General features: G+C 40.2%; 1 protein-coding gene across 3 annotated transcripts in view; it reads left to right on the plus strand.

The window, feature by feature from the left end:
• PCSK5 (proprotein convertase subtilisin/kexin type 5) overlaps nt 1–22,720 on the plus strand; it is an 810,488-nt gene that overhangs the window by 446,469 nt on the left and 341,299 nt on the right. For all 3 annotated transcript variants that reach the window (XM_073543784.1, XM_073543785.1, XM_073543786.1), the window contains exon 13: nt 13,355–13,491. In XM_073543784.1, coding sequence (XP_073399885.1) covers nt 13,355–13,491 — 137 coding nt within the window. The remainder of the gene's footprint in view (nt 1–13,354; nt 13,492–22,720) is intronic.

The following is a 22,720-nucleotide window of genomic DNA, read 5'->3' on the forward strand; positions in this document are numbered from 1 at the left end:
TATTTATATGTGTTTCCTCCGGGTTCCACAGTATCCTACAACACTCTAAAGACAAACTGATAGGGAATCTAGATTGTGAGCCCCAATGGGGCCAATGAAGATGAAGTCTGTAAAGTGCTTGGTAAAATAAATGACTAAAATAAATTAAGAGATGCACAAAGGATTGTTACAGAATTTTATGCATTTGCACGATTTTAAGAGGTATCCTGGTTACCAATAAGTGTTATTCCCCATCTGAATGGAGTGTCAGTGTGAATGCCCGTATGCCTCTCCTTACATTCCAGTAGAACTGTCGGAAATATTCGAGTGCATTGCTCAGCAATCGTGGAGGTCTCAGCTGTCTGACTCTCACACATCTAAAATTCATGCAACCGGAATACCCCCTTTAACCCTCTAGCATGTGATGTGAAGTTCATTTTGTACAGTAAGTTAACTAGAAAGTTAATTTACCGTACTATTACTGACAATTTTCATTTTTTTCAAATCACACATTAAGGGTATGTGCGCAGTTGAGTATTTGATTTCAGAAATTTCTGATGTGACTTCTCTCAAGGATAGCAGGCTCACACTGACACTGGAGTGGGGTGGAGCAGTTGCATCAGCTGATGTGACTGCTCTAAAAGTGATCCGAATCATCGTGGGATATTATGGATTACAGCGGACAGGTGAGAGGTATGGTGGTTTATTATTTGGTTTATTATTTTTTCACTTTTCCAGGTGACATAGGAATCGGGGATTAGGCATTAAGGTGAGTAAATGGTGTTATTTTTTACAGATGACAAAGGGCTTCAGGGATTAGGTGAAGGTGAGTATACTATGTTTTTTTATTTTTGTTTATTTTATCTTTTTCTTTTACTTTTAGCACAGGCGCCAGCTGACTACACCCATCAGCTGCCGCCTGCTTCCGCTGAAATCAGTGACAGCAGGCATTGGCTGATGGGAGTAGAAGTCTCTCATCAGCCATCTCTGGTAACCTGTCTTTAGCTTTTTACCACGGGTCAGTCACATTTGCAGGGTCATGATCTTACCAGCGGTAACGTTACTGCAGAACAGTCATGCCGGTGTTTCTTGCGCTGTCACATAGATCACATTGTGAGAAACACCCAATATAAAGTCTGTAAAGACGCAAGAAAAACTCCACAAGTACGCAAACATTTTTATACCTGCGTTTTTGCTGCGTATTTGACTGACTCAACTGAAGTCAATGGGTAAAAAACATGGCAAAAACATGCAAAGAATTAAAATGCTGCAGATTTAAACTCACAGCAAATTCTGAAAGGAAAAGTACTGATCATTTGCAGGATTCTTATAGACTTTGCTCGCATAAGGATTCCCTAGCATTTTTAGACCAATTCCGCGTGGAAAAAACGCCTCAAAACGCACCGAGTACACACAGCCTTAGACACTGGTTGGCGTAATTGACTGTCCCTTTGACTAGTAAGTTATTAACTAAGAGGTTTTCTAAAGCTGTTTTTATAAGGCTATGTTCACACAGAGAAATGTGTATTGAGGATATTTTGGCAGAAAAATCAGACAGGTTTTTGTCTATGGGGAATTTTTTTGTTTGTTTCAAGTGATACAGTGGCCATACATGGAGCACTTTCCATCTAGAAAACAAATCAACATGATATATATTTTCTTTAGACAAAAAAAAGCATTGAATAAATGTGCAAATGTGCTATGCACACTACAGGCAAATTCCCATTGAAATCAATTTGGTGCTTAAGTATATTTTGAGTGGTTCGAATGTGGCCTTTGGTGCAGAATCCATGCAAGAATCCACGTCTTCGAACATGGTTTGTCTAATAAGAGTTTTCTTTTTGTCCTTCTACCAATGTGAGCTACTGTACATTCAGGAGCTGTTACCTGGAGAGGATTCCCCAGCACCTCTATTCTTAGCTACTAACGCACACACCGTGTAACGTAATTCGGCATGTGACCTAAGACTCCTTTTACAAGATTCTTCCACATGTCATGGCGAGCTGTGATATGTTCTTCATTATGCTGGGACTGTCAGATGTACTCACAGGCAATATGCAAACACCATCAGATGCTACTTCACAAAGTGAAGAAATGACTGACGGCAGTAATATCCATTGTTGCGCAGAACTCTCACAATAGCTCTTCTCGGCCCTTATACCCGTTTTTGAGGGAACGTTCTGCTATTCTATATTTTCTGTGTAGCGTGTGCTGTAACTCCATGGCCTTGGAGCTCAGGAATGCTTTCATGAAGGAGAAAACAAGAGTCATTAGTTCACCAGAGTCTTTTCTGGTCACAAGTGGATTACATCTTCAGTCTTTGCCCAATCCCATCTACATCAAAAAGAAACAGCTGGGTTGTCAACTAAACTTAGATCATAGATAAAATGTGATTTGGTGCAATATTTAGCATCAGAAATCCTATTTTATTTGTGCAGCTTTAGTGTCGTATTCCTTATTATCTGGCGTGTGTTCCTCTAAACTAAACATCGAAAATAAAGGTACTGTCACACTTAGCGATGCACCAGTGATCCCGACCAGCAATATGACGCGGTCAGGATCGCTGGTACATCGCTAAGTGTTCGCTAGTGAGCTGCCACACAGGCAGATCTCACCAGCGACATCGCAGGGGACGGGGATCGCTACTTACCTGTCAGACTAGGCGATCCTGCGTCCTCCCACCCGGCTCCACGCTCGTCTCTCCACAGGAAGCGCCGCAGGATGCTGACAACGAGAAGCGGTCCTGGACGCTCTCGCACGATCAGCGATAACCAGCGGGGGAGCAGTCGGAGGTAAGTATCAGACACAGCGATATCGCTAGCAATATCGCTATAACGTCACAAGTTATAGCGATATTGCTAGCTATATCGCTAAAGGCCCTTTTACATTTAGCGATGCACCAGCGATCCAACCAGCGATCCGACCCGGTCAGGATCGCTGGTGCATCGCTAAATGATCGCTAGTGAGCTTTCATACAGAAAGATCTCACAGCGAAGCAGCAGCGACGCAGCGCACGATACTTACCATTCACACACAGCGATCCTGACGTCCTCCCGCCCGCCTCCACGCGTCGCTGGACGTCACAGCAGGAAGTCTCAGCAGGAAGCGCCTGACGAGAAATGGAGCTGGACATTCTCGCGCGATCAGCGATGGACAGCGGGGGAGCCGGTCGTTGGTAAGTATCACACATAGCGATATCACTAGCAATATCGCTATAACGTCACAAAACCAGTGACGTTTTAGCGATATTGCTAGCGATATTGCTTAGTGTAAAACCCCCTTTAGTGTGACAGTACCTTAACTCTACAATCTTTGAATTATAGAACACCACACATAAAGGAAAACAGGGAAAACCAGCAGCAGCTATCACACAGTGATATATGCAGACCCAGTGGTATCTAGAGCTGATAACCCCACAGACTAGATAATTATAATTGTTAGGACAGTCAAATCACTGAACACAGCGCAACACAAAAGATCACATTGACCATAAGACCTGAATGTAAAAATATATATACTTTATTATTTTATAAATAAAGGTACTTGAGGTATTTTAAAAGTAGCAAAGCATCAGTGTTGTATAATATAAAAATATACATAAGAGGGCAGTACTATCCATTTCATAAGGGCATATTATTGCAGTAAATGGTGCTAACATTTAAATTTATATATATCTCAACAGTGAAAAAAAAAATGTAAAAAACCAAAATAATAATATATATTCATAAATAAGGTGCATACAAATTAGTAAAGATTGTATATCAATTCCCTATAGGTGTACATCATAATTATACAAATAAGAAAACGTATATAAAGTGCAAAAAATACGTAGGTATTAAAGTGCAATATTAGTGCAAGAATTGTGAACACCATATGTGTCACTGCATAGATATACCACATGAATAATGGGAATAATACCCAATAGCACCAATAGGGTGTATTTTTTGCACTTTATATGCGTTTTCTTATTTGTATAATTATGATGTACACCTATAGGGAATTGATAATACAATTTTTACTAATTTGTATGCACCTTATTTATGAATATATATTATTATTTTGGATTTAAAAAAATTTTTTTCCGCTGTTGAGATATATATATTTGTTAGCACCATTTACTGCAATAATATGCCCTTATGAAACGGATAGTACTGCCCTCTTATGTATATTTTTATATTATAAAACATTGATGCTTTGCTACTTTTAAAATACCTCAAGTACCTTTATTTATAAAATAATAAAGTATATATAGTTTTACATTCAGGACTTATGGTCAATATGTTCTTGTGTGTTGTGCAATCTTTGAACTATACATGATTTTAAAGTTTGAAAAATTGTAATTAAGTGATCTCATCATTTCTACATTTCATATGACATAGTGTTTGGGGAAGGGGGATGTGCACACATTGCACTAGCGGAGTTTTCTTTAGCAAAAGCCAGTGTTTTTGTCACATTTTTAGGTGTATTTTATTTTTTTATTTCACTTGATTGGGTGAAAAACGCTGGAAGAATCAACATGTTGCACATTTAAAAAAAAAAACGCTTTGAGGGTTCAAATATGCAAGGAAAAAAAGAAGTAGCATATGCATGAGATTTTAGTATTCTCATTCACTTTGCTGGTGCTGTAAAACACTTCTGTGTGGAAAAAACGTACAGAAAAAAAAAATGTGGCCAAAGCACAACATATACAGAAGCCAAATGAAGCAGACGATTATTTAATGAGCAATAACTTGGGGAACAGCTGTTTTACTCAAAACTGAGTCACTGTTTATAGCAACCAAGGTTTTTTTTTTCTTTTTTTCTTTTACAAGAGATTGAGGCATTGTAGTTTTGGCAGTTTTTGGTCACATTGATCATGTAACAGCTGCTCAGTTTGGACTTCCTCTAATGCCTGTTTCTGTTTTGTGCTTACCTTTCCTTTCCCATTACACAAATAAACAAATTCTGATTTTAGAAGTATTTCACAACTCAAATCTCCATGAAACATTAATCTCCATGAAACATTATGCAAATTTGCATATACCTTTCTTTTCTTTATGTTTGTGCCAAAATTGTGTTTTTTTATGTAATTTTTCCATTAATGGCAACTGTCAAAATTCATCTGGAAACTGTTACGATCCTTTATAGTCTTAAGACTCTTTATAGATTAAAGTCTGCTGAACCTGACGATTGAAGAGGGACCAGCAACCCTCTAATGTACAGTATATGTGGGGAACTCCCAACTTCCCCACAAATTATGTTGGTGAGATAGAGCATGCAGTTTGCATTGTTCTCTAGGTTGAACAGGTTGCTAGAGGAGTCTGTCTGTCAATGGCTTATTCTGCTCTACCCATAGAAAACATGCACATGTTTAGAACACCATTCATTTTGTAAATACAAATAGTTGGGAGAGATAGTTGTTGGCTGATGAAGTGCTCACATGAGATCTGGCCTACCAAACCTTTTGATTTCTGAAGTACCAGAAAACTCTTGACTCTACCATGGAGGCAATATCTTGGGTAAGCAGGTTCAGGCTTTTTGGATTTCAGTATACAAAATTTTTTGCTTCATGAGGAAAATAGGCATAAAGTTGTTTGGCAGACACATATTTCCTTTTTCTCTCTGAAAAAAAACAAAAAAAAACATACAACCAACCTGAGTCTGCATGCCAATTGAAGTCTGGAGGACTAGTCAGAATGAATCTACTTAAATTGTCAAATCAGCACAAGATGTAAATGGAGTACAGAATTACCGTATATATATGCAAGTATAAGTCGACCTGAGTATAAGCCGAGGCACCTAATTTTGCCACAAAAAACTGGGTAAACTTATTGACTCGAGTATAAGCCGGGTATGCACTGTCCCCTCATCCCCATTCTGGTATGCATGGCTCCCCCGTCCCTATCCTTGTATCCATGGCTCCCCCATCGCTCTCCTTGTATGGATTGCTCCCCGTCCTGTCCTTGTATGCATGGCTCCTTATCCCCTATCCTTGTATGCATAATGCTTAGAAAAAAATCCTACTTACCTTGCCTGCGCTCCCTCTCATTCTGGCTCCAGCAGCTCTTCCTGCCGAGCGATCACGTGGCCCTGCTTAATGAGCGGGGTCTCGTGATCGTTCTGCCGGAAGAAATGCTGGCGCCAGAACGAACGAGATGCAGCGAGGGCGCGCAGGCAAGGTAAGTAGAATGTGTACTGGAAGCTGGTGGCTGTGGCTGTCACTGTGCTCTATTACAGAGAAATGAATATTTATTTCTCTTTAGCAGCGGCACAGGCATTAGCCAAAACCACCGGCTCCTGTCTCTGTGACCCGCTGCTCCACCGCTCCCCATATCCCGCTGTCTTTCTGGGACAATTGACTCATGTATAAGCCGAGTGTCACGACTGCGGCCGCAGACGCGGCCCAGCAGGTGCCTCCACGCCGATGGCGAGGGGCGGGCGTCCCCCGGGGATGCAATATGGACCCTCTATACCACAGAGGGGGACCTGGGCCTTCCCGAACTAGTGAAGGACAGCGACCGGGATTCTGTGGCAGCTGAGCATGTGGACAAAGAAGACACGTAGGACTAGATAACACCACACAAATTCAGGTATAAATAAAGTAAAGTTTACTTAAAGTAAAGTCACAGTACCTAGACAAAACAGGGCTAAACCAGGCTTCCGATTCCACACCTCCCAGAAGGGTACCACCCAGTAGACCCCAAGGCACCATCGGATCAGCATAAGCGGGACATAGGGACACAGGCAGGACATCAGGACACACGAGGTCATCAGGACATCAGGGTCACCCACAGGACATCAGTCACCGGCATTCATTAGACGGGAGTCGTTTGGTTCCGGATATCCAACATGACCTACAGGCACCACTGCAGTCATCAAGCTACAGGCAGCGGTCATCAGGTTCCAGACTGCGGTCGGCAGGCTCTGGGCATCAGACCTAGGAAGGAACTCAAGCGTGATGGTGCGAACACCGCAGGATTGCTGGGCCTGCATGGAGCCAGCACCGCATGGTAGTCAGAGCACAGCATAGTAGGTGCTCAGAGTCACTGGGTGCGGAGAAGCCCCCTCTTCTGAAGGTCCCAAAAAAAAAAGACACAGAAACTATTGCAGCACAATCAGTGCAGGAACTGCAGCTTAGAGCACCTGGCAATGGCTACCAGCCAAGACACCCGTGGAAAGTCATGCACCAGCTGCAAATGACCTCGCAACCCGCGGACAGCTTCCACAGCGGCAACCAGGGACCACACATGCAGATGGTCAAGCAGCAAAGCAAAGACCTAACAGCACATATGCAGCTACGCAGCAGAGCCAGGAACTGATCAGGCTCCATACAGGTAAAAGCCAGCAGTATCCCAGCTCAATTAAGGGGAAAGGAGTAAGGGGTTAAAGCAAACACATGCATTGTCACACCGACAAGCAGATACAGACAGAACGGCGTGACACCGAGGGGGGCGTTTTCAGCACAAAAAAATGTGCTGATAAACTCGGCTTATACACGAGTATATACGGTAGGTGAAAATGAGCAAGAATACTCAATATAGAATGCCAAAGAAGACAAAGCATGTAGGAAATATCTTGAATGATGTTAACAAAGACATTGGAGAATAAGTGAATCTTTGAATGTGTTATATAGACTCCTCAAAATTGAAATTGAAACACCAAGAATGACAAATCGTGAAATTATGGATATGAATTGATATGAAAATTAATGATATACAAATGATAAAAAAAAACAAACAGAATTTTCTAAACAGCTTGAATTATTCAGTATCGAGTATGAGTGCCACGTGCTTATGAAGGGGCCATCACAAGGGAATGTCACACTAATCCTACTCCTAGAAATATGGTGTGGGGTGGCATGATGTATGGTAGCCTGTCCCCTCTAGGCTTCCTTTTAAGTACATTGCATTACATTTATTTCATGGTGGAACCAGTTGTACAGCCATTTCTTTAAAGTGTCTCAGGAGCAGTTTTTCCACATGGCAATGTCAGGCTGCATGTTGCTCATGCTATTGTAAGCAGCTTGCATGGCTTAAGTGTAGCTCCACAACCATTTCCAGAAATTTCTACCATCGAGCACTTCTGGGACGTCATTGGACGACAATTGCAAAAGGAGCTGCCAGCAATGGATCTTGATGATTTGTGTGTCCAGGTGCAATCCTCATGGCAGAACATTCCTTAGACAAACATTAATACACTCAATGACATGATAACATCACAAGGTAAGTGTGTGTATTTCTGTGCTTGGTGCTCATATTCAATACTGATTGCATCGAGATGTTTTGAAAATGTTGTTTTCTTTTTCATCATTTGCATATCATTAGTATAGTTATTGATCCTGTGATTTCCATAATTTCATGAATATTCCATCCTGGTCTTGCAAATTCAATGTTGTACAGTAGAGTGTAGATTTATGATGATCTAAATATCACATTAACGGAAACATAATTTATATGGTTACCACTAGTTAAAATGAACTTAATTCTTATAATAATAATATGGGAAATAATACCCGATGAAAAATGATGATGCCAGGAATGTCTACATCTTCTTTTGCTACCAGTCTCGCCATAGTGTGCGTTTTTCTAGCCCAAGTGTTGAATTAAGCCATTTGTCCATCAGTGAATCTAGTATCCTCCAGAATATAATATAAAGCAATAGAACAGAGCTTACATACCTGGAGCAGCTAAAGAGAATCACAGTAGAGGGCCAGAGGAAAACAGCTGTTCAGGGGAATTGAAACAAGATTAGCCAATAACTATAAATGCAAATTAAAATGTAGTGTTAATAACCTGTGCAAGTCTCCCCTATCATTACCCCCATGTATAGACCAATTATGTAACAGAGTACTCATTTTATGGGCTGGAAACCATTATTTGCACAGAAGTATTCTGGCAGAAGGAGATCAATCACGTTACAAGTGCCTATTTTCTGGCACTTCTCAAATAAGTTTATTCTTCTGAAGCTATTATTTTTTTCCTGTGTTATTAGTAGTTCTATGGAAGCATCATCGAGCTGCCTGCGGGCTTCACATGTTAATTATTCCCATTTGATACAATTTTTTTTATGCAACTCCATATCTGTAGTGCCCAGGTTGTGCTTTCAAAAACACGTTCCTAGTGCAGGCTAAATGCAGATCTGATACTATGGCTCCCATAGCCTCCAGGCTAATGCCCTGTAGAGTAGCTTGAAATTCAATGCATGTGAGGAGCGTGCTAAATGCAATGCTCACCAGGGCTTATTTATGACCTGGACAAAGTGCAGATACATTCATTTTATTAGAACAGAAATACATATTTTTACGACAAAGTAAGCACTTATATATTCATTTAAAGGCAATCAATCTTTTAAAAGGGAGCTATCAGAAGAAAATGATCTAGTGTTTAAATCAGGTTTTTGAGGTAAAGGTTTTGGGCATTTTTTAACTTAACACAATCTGTATTAAAAATAGAAATTTTGATAATATCACTCTGACCTCTGAGGCTTTTATTCACTTTAATATCCGGTAGTTTCAAGAAACAACACATGTACAGAGCAATAATGGTAGACCCGAATCCTATGTTTTGTATTGAAATGTCTACAAAATGTCTAATAATCATGTGTCCAAGGCTAGAGTCACACGGCCAAATATTCTCTCATCTGAGAGAATTAGGTCAATTATGCAAATCACACTCTGATCAAACTCTGCTCAGAGCCGGATCAAAATATGATCATAGTGTGATTCTATTGTCTCGGATGCTGAGAAGATGGAGAAAAATATTTCTCCATTCTGTCAGTACATGGAAATCAGACTGCAATTGATGACATCTGAGTTCAGATCAATGTGTTCCACAGACTCATTGACTTGCATGGCCGAGTGTGCTCAGAATATAGGATGCCGCAAGTTTTTCCTTGGACAGACTAAGTCATAAGAAAAAATCAGACATGTGCATGGCCCAAAGTCTGACATTGGTTAGAGTGTGATCTGATGTTCTGTCCTCTGCACAAGCCCTCATGTTTATTGTGAACGGAAGGGGAGCAAGTCAGTGTGAAATCACATACAGCTCTGGCAAAAATTAAGAGACCACTTTCAAATGTTCAGTTAGTGTGATTTTTCTCTTTATAGATGTATTTTTGAGTAAAATTGAAATTGTTCTTTTAATCTATAAACTTCTGACAACATGTCTCCGAATTTCCAAGCAATAAAATTTGTATTTTTTTTCTGACAAATTTCAGACCTCAAATAATGCTAAGAAAACAAGTTCATAATCATTTAGAAACAACAATACTGATGTTTTAACTCGGGAAGAGTTCAGCAATCAATATTTTGTGGAATAACCATGATTTTTAAAACAGCTTTCATGCATCTTGGCATGCTTGACACCAGCCTTTCACACTGCTTCTGGCGCAAAAATATAAGCAGTTCTTCTTTGATGGCTTGTGACTAGTCATCATCCTCTTGATTACATTCCAGAGGTTTTCAATGGGGTTCAGGTCTGGAGAATGAACTGCCCATGACAGGGTTTTGATGTGGTGGTCTCTAAATTTTTGCCAGAACTGTATTGTGATTGATGGATCCTGTGTTGTCAGCTGTGTTATCTACCAATGTTATCCTTCCTCTAATGATAAGAAGCCTTGCTGAAAACATTGCCAATTAAAAAAAAACATACATAACCTGATTTAAAGTACCAGTGTTTTTTTATTTTACCACTGCTTAGGTCAAAGTAATGTGTGTTCTGATTATATGGTAAAATACTCCACTCCAATCCTTCTCCACCACAGCTCTGACTGGCCAGAAATCAATGCTAACTACTTTCTCTCTTAGGGCTCATACTCACTTGTGAGAGACTCGAACAATTCTCATGCGAGTCTCTTGCATGAAAACCTGGGACTGCCGCCCGCACTCAGACCGGAGCGTGCAGCTACATGTACTTCTATGCAGCCGCACGCTCCGGTCCGAGTTCTGGTGGCAGTCCCAGGTTTTCATGCGAGAGACTCGCACGAGAATCGTGCGAGTCTCTCGCAAGTGAGTATGAGCCCTTAGGGTTCGCTCACACTGGCATATATTCTCTCATGCGAGAGAATTGGGCCGATTATGCTAATGACACTCGGATCAAACTCTGTCGGAGTGCCATATGAGTGTCATTTGAGTGAGCCTTAAGTAGGGAGAGAGCTTGTGTTGTGGAATCAGTTTTGGGAGTTCCAGTACTCCTACCGCCAGTGCCGGACTCTACCTCCATGATAGCTCACCACCAAGGAAATCACCTCCACTACAGAGATGTGCCAGTGTTTAATGATTCCAACACAGCGGTTGATGAATGCCAGTGATTAATGATTCCAACAAAGCGATTGATGAATATCTGCAAAGCTTTGAGACCCTGATGATGATCCACCAGGTGCTCACAGCTGAATGGTCCAAATACCTGTGGACCATTTTGACTGGCCGGGCACAGGTTGCTGTCCAGTCGCTTGGTTCTCAGGACTGCCTGGACTATTGGACTATTAATGTTTAAATGTTTTTTATCATTCAAAAGGCCAGTTGAATATGTTGGAAACACAGGCTTTATTATTGACTGAAAAAATCCAACATGGCTAATGAATTTTGAGATTATGATGCAGAGTCATACTCACGGGCAAGCCGTGAGACCGGGTAGTCAGGAGGTCCGATGTCAGATATCAGGAGGGCTCGTAGTACAGAGCAGTGATACAAAGGCATGGTCAAGTAACAGTCCAGGGTAAAATGCCAGGAGGGTATGTCACAAGTAGAAGGGGAAATCCAAAAGAGTAGTCACAAAAAAATCCAGGGTCATCCGCAGGATCAGAGACAGACACAGAGCAAGCAAACACACCTACCTAAAGCAAATCTACAACTGACACAGACTACTAGCATCTAGCTAGCTAAATACCTTGCAGATGATTAGGAATGGGAGGCACCTGAGGTAACGCCCGCAGACTAAACCAGATTGAGCAGCAGGGTTGTCAAACTGTGGACAACTCAGTATGCCCCAGGATAAGATTGGATAACTGGATTGTCACTCACAAAAGTAACAGTCCAGCATACTCCAGATCCCATAGGGCGGCTGAACTGTCACTCACAGCGTTCCTTGGCCACAGTCAATGTAGTGTCTGTGACAAATGTTTTTTTTTTTTCATACCGGTAAACAACTGATCATCCAACTGACGAACGGTCGCTTGTCAGCCCACTTTTGTCTCGTGTGTGCAAGTCCTAAATTATGCTAACCCTGTTGCCAAGATTTAATAATTCAGTGACACCCCTGGGACAATAGAATTTGGTATCTGGAGCTGTCAGCTACTAGGAATCTAAATACAAAGAATCTACATTGAGTCCAGATCTACAGTACTACTTGGAAAAAAATAAGATATGATATTAACAGTAGCAGGAACCTAGTGCCCATGTCCACTTGTTTTTTGCATATATGCGGTTTTAGAATTTTTTTTAAACTTCATTGTAATTTATACAAAACGAGTATTCATTTAAATTTTGTTAATCTATTGTGCATTCTGTCATTTATCTTACTTTTCATACACTGTTCTTTAGAGTTAAACTCCTGCTGAGTGGAGATATAAAACTCAATTTTAATTGAAATCGGGGAATAAATATCTGGAAAAACAAATGCATTATTGCTAAATGGAATTGCATATTGAATTATTTGATATTTAAGTAGTTTCTGAAACCTAGTTTATAGTTTAATTGCGGGCTCCCAGCAAAAAATGAAAATTCAGTTCTCACTTAAAAATGAGCCATCAAGCCCAAGTTGCAATGGGGTCCTGGTGCCTGAGTGAGCATGCAGGCCTCTCTGCCACATGCAAAATTTAGATTTCAGTCATTTTCTGGTGTAATTTATAGTAAAATTGTTGGGTTGTGGTTGATGGGAAAGGTACAAAATTAAACAAAGTAAAATATGCTGTGCAGAACAGGAAAATCTGTTGCAAAACAAACTAATAGATCTCCCCTGTATGCTTTAGGCCACATTCACATTCATTGGTATTAAGCCAAAACCAGGAGTGGGTGATAAATACAGAAGTGGTGACGTGTTTTTATTATACTTTTCCTTTGATTGTTCCACTCCTAGTTTTGGTTTACAAATACTGACCACATACTGAACATGTGAACGTGGCCTTAAAGGGTACCATGAATCAAGAACAGGCTCCGTCATTGCAAATATCCATGTTTTGCTAAAAGAATTATTAGCATTTCAGAGAAAACATAATTTGAACAGCGAGAAGAGGAATAGTTACGGGGAAGAGCTGGCCGGGCTTTCCATGCTCAGCACTGCTTGACACCAAGTCTCTCCCTGTACACACATTTATATTTGAAATGATGGAGCTCGTCTCGTTATGCACGTAATCACTGTTACATGTACTGCAGTAACCATTTTCTTGTAATAATCCTTAGGCTATTTGACCATTCAATGGAAGGATTTAAGAACTGGGAGTTTATGACAACCCACTGTTGGGGTGAAAAAGCTTCCGGAGATTGGATACTGGAGATCTATGATACCCCATCCCAACTGAGAAACTTCAAGACACCAGGTAAAGATCTTTAGGTGTAAAAACTAGCACTGCAGATACAAAAGAAATATAATATTTTACTATAAAATATGAGACTGTCGCCATGTCATCTCAGCAGATGTCGCGAAACTAGAGGTTTGCAGCATTTTGTACAGCTTTATATGTAGCAATAAATTGGTAATATGCCCTAGAATTTTACAGGTTAAGCTTTGGATTATTTTAGGTTTTTAGATATGATTGTTGAGTTATTCCTGCTCACTTGCTCTTCTCCTCATTTATAGTGAGAAATATAGGCAGCAATCAAAGAAAAATCAGCTCTTATTTAGTTTTCGTCCCCAACATTGTTCTACACCATAGTTAAAGCATTTGACTACATCATGAATTTTTTTCTGTTTATGACACTAAAGTCTAATCATTGTATAATTAAAAATGATGCATATTTCTTGTATATTGCGTTTTTTCAGCACACTATTATTTCCAAGTTGTCTGCTTTTCCTCAGTGAGGCATTACTCCTGTTCTGACCAAGTTCCACGTCTGGATTGCTTTTATACATTTCATTTCATTTTTTTTCTTGCTACATGTACTCAAACTTTCGACTTTTACATCACCAAAATCTCGTCATGCTTGACATGTCGCTCTCCGCAAGGAGAAACGTTACCGCTTGGATCCCGGTCAAATGCCTCTCACCCACCCAAACCAGATGTCACGCTTTGCACTGATGAGAGGCAGCATCTCAAAACAGTGTCTACAAATTGAGATTCTGGTTTTGGCTTTTTTCCTAAATCATGTGACAAGACTCGATAAAGGGTCAACATTGACTTTTTGCATTGCTACTTCCTATAAATGGCACTAGAGTTCTCGTCCTCTTCCTTTCTGGAGAAACAATTTGCACATCACCACAATGAGATGATCCTTAAAAATGATTTCCTGTCCAATATTTATTATGTACAAAAACAAAACTTACTCTATTATATAGTCGGAACCAGTCTCTGAAGCCACGTGCACAAGTTTTTTCAGTATTTTACCTCAGTATTTGAAAGCCAAAACCAGGAGTGGGTGATAAATATAGAAGTGGTGACATGTGTCTATTATACTTTTCCTCTGATTGATCCCCTCCTGATTTTGGATCACATATACTGATGTAAAACACTGACCAAATATTGAACTTGTGAACGTGGCCTTATCATGGGACTGAGATGACCGTGAATTGTGGGTTGTTTTTTTTTCTCCTTTTCTTATTAAAATGAAAAAAAATTGGGCTATGGGTGTGTGGTGACGATGAGTTTTTGGTGAGTTTTTAACGCTGCTTATTTTACTGCATCAAAAGGGCGGCATCTTTCAGTCCCAGCAAAGTTGATGGGATTTATAGAATCCTCATTCCCACTGTGCTTCATTTTTACTCAGTATAATTTGACCTGCGGTGCTGGTTTCAAATCCGCAACATGTCAATTTCTCTTGACATGCCATTGGTGCAACCTGTGCAGCCACACATGGGCTCAAGAGATTAAAAGGATCTATTTGTACTTCCAAAGCAAATGGAATTGTGCATTATGATGAGCTATTGGACTGCAAAGGGCCCATCTATTGTTCTTGCTTAAGGGCCCTCTTCTGTCTGTGTTCACCAGTGCTTATTGTATCTACCCTTAAAACAGTCTTACCACAGATTATAGTTATTAATTCAAATTTTCCTTACGTCTATTTTACATTGCCATGATTTTTATCAGTAGGTCTTTGGAGTGTGGGAGGAAACCGGAGAACCAGGAGGAAATCCACGCAAAAAGGGCAACATACAAACTCCTTGCGAGTGTTGTCCTTGGTGGAATTTGAAGCCAGGACTAAAGATAAATGAATATATTCGGAAAATGATTGCCAAACATAAATTCGGCACGAATATGGCACAATTGAAGTCGTAATCGGAAACACAAGCATTTTTCTTAAAATCGGAAAAAGTCTGTAAAATTCGGTAAAAGTTCGGGAAAATAATTGCGTTGCCAATAAAATATTAAATCTTGTACTAAAGAGAGAAAAAAGTGGTGGCACTCACCGTTCTTTCTCTTTTTTTCTTTTTTTTTCTCTTTTGTTCAAAATCAGATTACATGTTTGCTTTTCTGGATTGAGCACCCGTTCCGACGGTATTTTGGCGGTCGCTCCTGGTGTGTGATTTTCGACTTAAATAGCAGTCATGGAACTGCTTTGGGGTTAAGGAGCAGTGCCGAATCTTCTGTCTCTCTTATGTAAAATATTTTTAAAGCAAATGATAGATAGAAAGATAAAAAGCTGGCAATTCATCTGCCGCGTATAGTAAAATCACAGCGGGACCCGACAGAATAGAATAAACAGATTATACATACAGAATATACACATAAAATAGGTAGATATATAGATGTCAGTGACACAAACATATAATTGTATTTATATTGCATAGATAGAAGAAAAGCCGGCAATTCAGCAGCCACGTACTGCAAAATCACAGCGGGACCCGACAGGATAGAAGAGATAGCTTACACATGGAATAGATAGATATATACAGGTCAGTGACAAATACAATTAGTACAGTCTGTATGCAGCTTACTGTACATGTATTTAAATATTAAAAGATTATTTTTCTGAAAAAAAATGCCATGGGCTTCCACGTAATTTTCTTAACCCCATAGTCATATTGTATAAAAACACACACCCAGAATAAACTCCTTTAATTGAAAGAATAACACAGACTCCTTTAATAAATCGTAATTAAACCAGACTTACTGCATCACCCATTCCAGTGACGCCATTGTCTCCTGCAAGAGAATTAAATTAAAAAATAATATTCCTCACCTTTCTGCAGAGAAGATAATCTATTTGCCCCACGATGGGTCTAGCTCTGCTACATCTAGATGGCAGGTTGCATGGTTGCATGATGTGACCATACAGCCTGTCATCCAGCAGAGACACTGAGCAGCATCTGCTATCGCTGCCCAGTGTCTCACAGTGCAGTCGTAGGACCTGACTGATTAAAGTTCTCACGATAGCGGTGCCATCAGAGAGGTCCTTGGAGTTCACTGCCAATGAATTCACTGACGTCAGCGTGAGCACCGTTAGGAACGTTCCCACGGCGCTTGTGATAATGTCCAAATGGTACCTGAGATGTCAGTATCCATGTGTCCGTAATACATGTGGAAACCATGTGCCGCCCAGGTGCCACACGTATTACACACATGGACACTGACATCTCAGGTACCATTTTTTTCTGGTACCAGAAATATCAGGATGTGTGAAACCGGCCTTAGGATGTAAATCGGATGCTAGGTGTTAAAAATCGGATTGTACTCACATGAAAAACGTATGACACTTGCATTACACTCATCTGACTTTGCAGGAACAAAATCAGACCAATTTTAAAATCGCTAGTGTGACTCCAGCCTTAGGGTATGTGCGCACGTTGAGTGTTTACTTGCAGAAATTTGGCAGCAAAAACGTTCGTTTTGCCGCGGTTATTTTAGCATGGTTTTGCTGCGGTTTTGTATGCGTTTTTGTACAGCAATGAAGGTTTTTTTGAGCTAAATAAAGATATTTTAAAAATTTTGTGATGTAGTTTCTTGGTTCAACACCTTTTTCATTCTGATGCTGTAGCATCAGGGTAAAGGGAGTAGGGTTTGGTGTCAGCAGCTATCAGTGACACCAAGCCCTAGGTATAGGAATGAAAAGGTGTCAGCCAGACACCCTCATTACTAAGTCGGTAAGTAAACACACACAAGTGCATATGCAGGCATGCACACACTGTAACCAGCTTATGTAGGAGTTTTAACAGACTGAACCTACATAGGCTGTAACCAAACAGCAACTGTAAATTTTTACAAAAAAAAAAATAGCGTGGGCTCCCACATAATTTTCATAATCAGCAAAGGGAAAACCGATGGCTGTGGGCTGAAATTAATACTCTAGGAAGAAGCCAATAGCCATAAAGGTTCCCAGGCTATTAATATCAGCTCATAGCTGTTTGCTTAGCCTTTACTAGCTACTTTACAGTGGGACCCCAGAAAAAATTGACATAGGGTTCCCCTATAAAATCTAGCTAGCAAATACTAGGCAGACATCTGCGGGCTGATAGTAATAGCCTAGGGAGGGGCCATGGATATTGGCCCCCTCTCTGACTAAAAATATCAACTCTCAGCCACCCAGAAAAGGCGCATCCATAACATGCGCTAAATCGGGTGCTTAGCCTCGCTCTTCCCACTTGCCCTGTAGCGATGGCAAGTGGGGTGATAGTTGGGGGGGTTGATGTCACCCTTGTATTGTCAGGTGACATCAAGCCCACAAGTTAGTAATGGAGAGTCATCTATAAGACCCATCCATTACCAACCCCATAGTGATATTATAAAAAAAAACACACACTCAGAATAATGTCCATTATTTGAAACAATGACATAGCCTCCATTATTGAATCTAAATTAAACCATACTGTACTCACCGAGCGCCTAATCCACTGAAGCCAACATGTCCTGCAACAAAATAAAATAATAAACCACAATATTCCTCACCTGTCCGCTGAAAAGATAATAATCCATAATGTCCCATGACGATCTTGATAACTTTGAGAGCAGTCACTGATGTGACTGCTATCAAAGACAGCAGGCTATACACTGACACAGGAGATAATCGCACCTGCAATGTATAGCACTGAGCGGCTATGAGAGAGGTCACTTGAGTTCATCAGCTGGTGAGCTCCGGTGATCTCACTTATGGAACAACCGCTGCATGAGAAAGTTCACTGGAGTTCGTCATGAGCTCGTGTGACCTCTCTCACAGCAGCTCAGTGCTTTACACTGTGGAAGCGATGACTCTCCTGTCAGTGTATCGCCGGCAGCAGGGTAGAGCAGTCACATCTCCCGATGTGACTGTTCTACACGTGAGATCGTTGTGGGACACTCGGGATTACGTGGACTACGGCGGACAGGTATATGGTGGTTTATGCTTGATTTTTTTAATAGGAGATATGGGCATTGGGGATTAGCTGTTAAGGTGAGTATATTTTTTTTTTATTTTACACTTTGTATAGGAGACGAGGGCATCGGGGATTTGTGAGTTAGGTGAGTATAATTTTTTTTAATTTTTATTTGAATATGTATTTAATTAATTTACATGTTTTTTGCTTTTTTTTAATTTTGACCCCCAGGCGCCGGCTGATGAGAGACTGCTTCTCCCAACAACGGCTTCTGCTATCACTATTCTCAGTGACAACAGACGTAGACTGATGGGAGGAGTAGTCTCTCATCAGCCGCCGCCTGCTGACCTGTGGTAAGCTTTTTACTGCGGGTCACCGCATCTCTGCGGGGTCATGCCAACATCTGACAGCATGACCTCGCAGGGCTCTGATGGCAGTAATGATCTACCAGCAGTAAGGTTACCGCTGTTCAGAAGTGCTACGCCGGTGTGTCCCATGTTGTCACACAGCGTGGGAAGCATCTGTTTTGTGCTGTATATGGTTTTCGGCAATTAAATCAGTGAATATTGCAAATTTGGCGATCGTGAGCAGAACCGAATTTTGAAATATTCGCTCATCTCTACCCAGGACCCCAGCACTGCAAGACTACAGTGCTAACCTGTGAGCCATGCCTTTAAGGGCCAATATATCAAAAGCACAAGACAAATAACCCTATTTAAATTTTAAAAATTGCACCCCATATAGCATTTAAAATAATAATATGTAAATAACATGAAGTTACTTGAATCATGGTGGAAAATAACTTAACAGCTGATACATGCAGCCTGATCCACAGTCAGCATGTATCAGACACTGACTGTATTATCTCAGCCAGGTAAGTTTGACTCTGAATCTCAGCGGCGTTTTAAAGAAAAACTTACTTTGTGTAAAAGTCATTGGGGACTGAGTTGCGCTGGTAACTAGTCAAACAGGCAAGTGCCCGGCGGCTTCTCATTGTCCGCTGCACTGGATTGACAGGCCATTCCCTATGTGCACTTATAGGGAGAGATCTGTCACTCAAGGGCAGAAGGCGGGTAGAAACATGCAGCTCGCTCCCTGGCAGCTTTTATAGAATGTTTTTCTCTGAAATGCTGCAACGTTTCAGAGTTAATCATACAAGTGCTTCTCACAAAATTAGAATACCATCAAAAAGTTAATTTTTTTCAGTTCTTAAGTACAAAAAATGAAACTGATATATAGAGTCATTACAAACAGAGTGATCTATTTCAAGTGTTTATTTCTCTTAATGTTGGTGGTTATGGCTTACAGCCAATGAAAACCCTTTGTATTGTCAGGTGACATCAAGCCCACAGGTTAGTAATGGAGAGGTGTCTATAAGACATGTATCCATTAGTAACCCCATAGTGATATTGTATGAAAGCACAGACACTCAGAATAAAGTCCTTTATTTGAAATAATGACACAGACTTCTTTTATGAATCTTTACTCAACCATACTTGCCGAACGCCTAATCCTAATTAATATTCCTCACCTGTCCGCATAGAAGATAATCCATAATGTCCTACGACGATCCTGATGACTTTGAGAGCAGTCACTGATGTCACACAGATGACAGCATGGGAAACACCATAGGAAGTACGTGAAAACGCAAACAAAAACTCAGCAAACATTTTTATACCTACGTTTTTGCTGTGGATTTGAGTGACTCAATTGAAGTCAGTGGATGAAAAAATCTACAGAAAAGCACAAAGAATTGACATGTTGCAGAAAAACACGTACTGCAAATACTCAAAAGAAATGTACTGATCATGTGCACAGCACTTCAGGATTGTCATTGAATTAGCTTGCATAAGGATTCCATAGCGTTTTTGGCCCATTTCCGCGCTGAAGAATCTCCGCAAAAACGCACAGTGTGCACACAGCCTCATAGCTATTTTCTGTCATGATTCAAGGCATTTCATGTTACTGTATTTCCATATGATGCACATACTTTATTCTGTAGCAGCCAAGCTCATCTAATCATGTAAATGGAAAGTCCTATTAAAATATAAAGTTTGGCATCAGAAAGTTCACAGATATTTTTCTAATAAATTTTGATCATGAACTGTATTATAATACCCCCTGGGCCATGGGCACATGCAGCCTCATTACTTATTTCTGGTATACTTTATTGTTACATACACAAAGTCTAATTCAGCTGGGGCAGATAGTACCTGAAAATAAAATATTTTTACAACCATTTGTGTCTCCAGAGGAGAAGTTACATTTGTATATGTACCGTTTGGATAACCTTTAGCTTGGTACAAATAGGTGCTTTGAAAGTTAGTATTATCTGAATAAGCTGCGGTATTTCTTTGGAAGTCGCTACACCCTGTCCTCTAATCTCAACATGACTACATAAACCTCTGTTAATTAAGTTGAAACATCAACATTTAATTGTAAGATGTAGACAGGCATGTGTATTTCCTAATATACAGTATATTCCTCAGCATTGAAATTGCAACACCAAGAAGGAAACGTAATTGAATTATGGAAATCACAGGATCTATAGACATATTAATGATATGCAAATGATGAAAAAATGGAAACAGATTTTTCAAAACATTATGATTTATTCAGTAAGGAGTATGAGCTCCATGTGCAGAAATGCACACACACGCGTTGTCTGCTGTCAGTGAGGTTATTAATGGATGTCTTGAGGAATACTCTGCTGAATGCACATTGGGCACACAAATCATCAAAATCCATTGCTGACAATTGCTGACAAACAACATTCCATATGTGCACAATAGGACACAAGTTCAGAATTGCTGCAGGTCATGGTTGCATGTTTAGGTCATAGAGGATGCTCACAGCAGCATGAGTAACATGCGGCCTTATGTTGTCGTGTTGACAACTGCAGTTATGACCAGATAAATTTAACGTCAAGCTTTCAGTATACCAGGAATGAAGATTAAAGGGGTACGGCTACCATAAATTTTGCCATCCCGCATCACAATGCCAGGTGCAGGAGTGTTGTGATTTTCCCTCAAAGGCCTCTTTGTGGCTTTGCCCACATGGTCTCCAGACCAATGTTTGGCTATCATTGCATTCAAGTCAAAAATGGGATTCATCTCTGAAGGCCTCCATTACAGCCTTCGTTAGTGTCTTGCTCTTCACCATAGTAGCCTTAGAGAGTAGTGGCGTAAATTCAATGGACTACGTGATGGTGTGTGTAGACACTGTTTAACGCCTAAGTCTTGATACTGTATGTGACGTCCAAGCTTCACTTGATGTACAGAATAGATCAATCGTGGAACAAGTAGTAAGAACGTTTCTCCAAAGTGTCCTAGGAGCCATTTTTAAATATAACCATGCCATTGCTATTGTAAGCAACTTGTGTGGCCTAAATGTACAACCATCACCTTCAGTGTCTCCGGACTTATCTCACATTAAGCACATTTCGGACATCATTGGAGGACAATTGTAAAGAAAGCTGCTAGCAGTGGATCTTGATGATTTTGGTAACCCATGTGCACTTGACTTCTCACAACATTTCTCAGACAACCATTAATAACCTCATTGATAGCAGACCAGGTGTTTAAGTTAATGGATTTCTTTTTGTGATGCTCATACTTGATACTTGATGTTTTAAAACTGCTACTTCCATTTTTCTTCATTTGCATATCATTATCATGTCTATAGATCCTGTGATTTATACAGTGTCATATAAAAGTATGGCCACCACTGGTCAAAATTACTGTTATTGTGAACAGTTACGCAAACTAAAGATGAAATGATTTCTAAAAGGGCTAACATTAAAGATGACACATTCCCTTTGTATTTTAGAAAACAAATATATAGTCATTTTTTGCATTCTAAAAATTACATAAAGGAAAATGGACCAATATAAAAGTTTTGGCATTTTTGGACATTTGTATGCTCAGTTAACTTTGATCAAGGTTTCAGACCTTAAATAGCCTGTTAGAGTTATGGTTTGTTCACTTTCAAATTTAGGAAAGACCAGCTGATGAAAACTTCCAAGCTTTTTAAAAGACTAGCCAACCCTAACCTTATGCCAGAAAACAGCAGCCATGGGTTATTCTAATCAGCTGCCTAGCACTCTGAAAATGAAAATGGTGAAGGCCAACAAAGTAGAAAGCTATAAGAAGTTAGCAAAGCGTTTTCATGTTGTCCTTTCTTCAGTTTGAACTCTAATTAAGAAATGGCAGTTAACAGTAACAGTGGAGGTCAAGATAAGGTTTGGAAGACCAAGCAAAATTCCTGTGAGAACTGCTCGTAGGATTACTAGAGAAGGAAATCAGAACCCACACTTGACTGCAAAA

Source organism: Dendrobates tinctorius, unplaced genomic scaffold, assembly GCF_039654945.1.
Source record: "Dendrobates tinctorius isolate UK_male_01 unplaced genomic scaffold, ASM3965494v1 ptg000134l, whole genome shotgun sequence".
Classification (NCBI taxonomy): Eukaryota; Metazoa; Chordata; class Amphibia; order Anura; family Dendrobatidae; genus Dendrobates; species Dendrobates tinctorius.